Source organism: Quercus lobata, chromosome 5 (genome assembly GCF_001633185.2).
Source record: "Quercus lobata isolate SW786 chromosome 5, ValleyOak3.0 Primary Assembly, whole genome shotgun sequence".
In the NCBI taxonomy this organism is placed as follows: Eukaryota; Viridiplantae; Streptophyta; class Magnoliopsida; order Fagales; family Fagaceae; genus Quercus; species Quercus lobata.
Genome location: NC_044908.1, coordinates 4,115,472 through 4,118,812, shown reverse-complemented (window position 1 = coordinate 4,118,812; position 3,341 = coordinate 4,115,472). Strand labels below are relative to the sequence as shown.

The 3,341-nt window shown below is 35.3% G+C and overlaps 1 protein-coding gene across 1 annotated transcript; it reads left to right on the top strand.

The window, feature by feature from the left end:
• Positions 1–658: 658 nt before the first annotated feature.
• Positions 659–3,096, top strand: LOC115991806 (putative receptor-like protein kinase At1g72540). The gene is made up of 5 exons (XM_031115739.1): positions 659–1,292; positions 1,497–1,632; positions 1,749–1,885; positions 1,986–2,109; positions 2,298–3,096. Exons 1-5 carry the CDS (start codon positions 906–908, stop codon positions 2,915–2,917), a joined length of 1,404 nt encoding a protein of 467 aa, XP_030971599.1. The 5' UTR covers positions 659–905; the 3' UTR covers positions 2,918–3,096.
• The last annotated feature ends 245 nt before the right edge of the window (positions 3,097–3,341 follow it).

Sequence of the window (3,341 nt, the reverse complement as noted above, 5' to 3'; positions counted from 1 at the left end):
AATTTTAAGATAATTAAAGGCCAATGACCATATCATCTAACACATGTTTAAAGTAAGACAAAAAATAAAACAGAGAATATGTACATGTATTCCTTGAACCCAATTATATATATATATTAATATTATTGAGGCTGTTTTCTTTCTTTATGGTCAAATAATAGGTTCAAATTTATAGCGTGTGCTCCTTAAATTCATAGACCCGTGTGGCCGTGTCTGCACTCTAGAGTAGGACACAAAGAAGAGAGGCTATTTGGATCAAAGCAAAAACATGTTATCAGTGGACCTACAAGGATAAAGTTTTATAACACAATATGAGATGAAATAAAATAAAATAAATGGAGGGGAATTAATGCAAATGGATATTTTGGCTCAAAATAAAAAGAGGGTTCCAGCTTTTTTGATGTACCTTTTTTGCCAAAGTCCCCCAATAGACCCACAAATGAAATTTCATAGAAGTTCCAAATTCCAATTATCACATGATTTAAAACTAAAACAATCCTTAAACCTGCTTTGTTTAATATGAAACCATTCCAAAAGTCTTGCAGCTGTCAAGCTTCAAAGTCAAGTGCATGCCAAGGTCATTTTGGTCTCTACCCAATAGACTTAAGGACCTGAAAATAAGATATTGTTTGTATAGTACACTATTCTTCTTCTTCTAGAGCTAGTAAGATTTCCATGTATTGAATGACAAATGAATACAGATAGTCATACAAAGAAAAAAAGAAAGTGGTCGGCTATGATTAGGTTATAGACTTCTTTTATTGGCGTCTTCCTAATTAATTAATTTCAAAACCCATTTCTACCCCCACATCTTTCTCAATAAATTGCTTCCATCTTAAGCTTTTGAGAGACAGTTTAAGCTAATGCTAACCAACTCGGGATAAAGCAAAAGCTTCAATTAACATATGGCTTTCAAAAAGATCACATTGAAAAACTTTCTACCAGGGTGTTTCAAGTCCAAGAACCCACCCTCAGAGCCAAAAAATCTACCTTCAAAACAAACTTCTTTCCAAAGGATATCACTTTCTGATTTGAGTAACTCTTCCTTCTCAGTCTCTGTGATGAGTGATATATCAAACTCTTTTGTGGGATCAAATATTCATGTTTTCACTCTTAAGGAGCTCAAAGTTATTACACAAGACTACTCAAGGATTAACTTTCTTGGTGAAGGTGGATTTGGACCTGTGTATAAGGGGTTCATTGATGACAAACTTAGGCCTGGATTGGAAGCTCAACCTGTTGCTGTCAAGGTATTGGATTTGGAAGGCAAACAAGGCCACAGGGAATGGCTGGTAAGCATTTTTTGCAATTTCAATGTGCCCCTAATCATGTATATAGAATTTTTCTTGAAAGATGATTTTTTTTTAAACCTTTAAAGTGATGAAAATGATAATGTTTGAATCCTTTTTATTGGCCGACCTGATTAGTATGTTGAGAATTCATTATTGTCCCCAGAATTTTAGAACTAAGGCTTTGTTGTTTTTGTTGTTGTACAGGCTGAAGTGATATATCTCGGGCAATTAAGGCACTCCCATCTTGTGAACCTGATCGGATACTGCTGTGAGGAAGAGCACCGGCTACTTGTATATGAATACATGGAGCTTGGCAACTTGGATAACAAACTATTTAGAAGTACGTATGCCTTGCTGTTTCAAATTTTCCACTTTATGATATGAAGCACAAACATGCTATATATATGTGTGTTCAATTTTTCCTGATACAAATCTCTTTGTTTCTGATTAATGCAGGTTATTGTGCAACCTTGCCTTGGTTAACAAGAATAAAAATTGCAATTGGAGCTGCAAAAGGCCTGGCTTTTCTCCACGAAGAAGAAAAGCCGGTCATATATAGAGATTTCAAAGCTTCAAACATCTTATTAGACACTGTAATATCTTTAATCTTCTTATTAGACATTTTTATTTTCCATATCATATAAGATTAAAAGCAAGTGACACTAAATTAAGATGTCCTATTTGATTTTTCAGGAGTACACTGCTAAGCTTTCTGATTTTGGGCTTGCAACTGATGGACCAGAAGGGGATGAGACACATATCACAACTCGTGTCATGGGCACACATGGCTATGCAGCTCCTGAATACGTTATGACAGGTATTGCAGTTATTTTTCAATTTATATAGTAATAAACTAATTACTACACCAATAACCAAGCTTTAGTTCCAAAATGTTGGGGTCGACTATGAATCTTTAACAAACTAATCAAGATCGGCTACATGGCAATAAACTAATAGCATTCAAAATATGTAACATTCATTCACCAACAATTTGGTTGTTTTCAGGTCATTTGACGACTATGAGCGATGTGTTTAGCTTCGGAGTAGTCCTTTTAGAGCTAATAACGGGTAGGCGATCTGTGGACAAGAACCGGCCAAGTAGAGAGCAAAATTTGGTAGAATGGGCAAGACCTCTTTTGAAGGACCCCCATAAACTTGAGAGAATAATGGACCCAAGGCTTGAAGGCCAGTACTCAACTGAAGGGGCTAGAAAAGCAGCCTTATTGGCTTACCAATGCCTAAGCCAGCACCCCAAGTCAAGACCAACAATGAGGAATGTGGTCAAGACCTTGGAGCCTCTCTTGGACTTGAAGGATATTCCAATTGGACCATTTGTGTACATTGTACCAAGTGATGAAAGCCTAAACAACGAAAGTTGTGTGCTAATTAGCAATGGAAAAGGAGGAAATGAATGTGACATGGCAAAAAATGGGAACAAAGATGAGCAACGAAAGGAAGAGGAAAAGAAAGAGAAGACTTGTCGCCGCTACCGCAAAAGTCACAGGCATAGACATAGAATTAGATCATTGAGGTCTCAAGCTGTCTATTCTGATACTGCTTTGTATAAAACTCTTGGGACTAGTTTGTACACTTCTAGACAAGAACAATTGGGCTTAGTGGCATAGTTAGAACAACTTAGCATCATACTATACACAAGAAAAATGAAAAAAAAAAAAAAAAAAAAAAACACTCTTCAAGTATAGAAGACATTTTAATTGTAAATCAGGGATATTTTTTCATTTGGGTATTATGGGGCCTTTGGATTTAGCTATAAATTAAGATGAAATATCAAATATTTGTAATCTTTCTTATCTCTGTTTGTCATTATTTGAAAATTAATATATATTTCCAATTGCCAAAGTTACAAGTTATGGTGTCCCCATTAGCCTGAAATATGGACTCGTAAAAGAATTTTGGCCAATGCCCGATTTCAAAGTCTGTGGTCATGAAGATAAAAAATTTCCAATACTGTCTACTGTATAAATGATTTTGTATCCATATGCGTGGCCAAGTTTAATTTATTCAACTTTCTCAAAAAAAAAAAAAAAA

Excerpts from the sequence above, each read along its gene's own strand:
- LOC115991806 (XM_031115739.1), top strand. The coding sequence starts at position 906 with ATGGCTTTCAAAAAGATCACATTGAAAAACTTTCTACCAGGGTGTTTC. Across the intron at positions 1,293-1,496 it reads AAGGCCACAGGGAATGGCTG|GCTGAAGTGATATATCTCGG; the intron begins GTAAGCATTTTT and ends GTTGTTGTACAG. Across the intron at positions 1,886-1,985 it reads CAAACATCTTATTAGACACT|GAGTACACTGCTAAGCTTTC; the intron begins GTAATATCTTTA and ends TTGATTTTTCAG.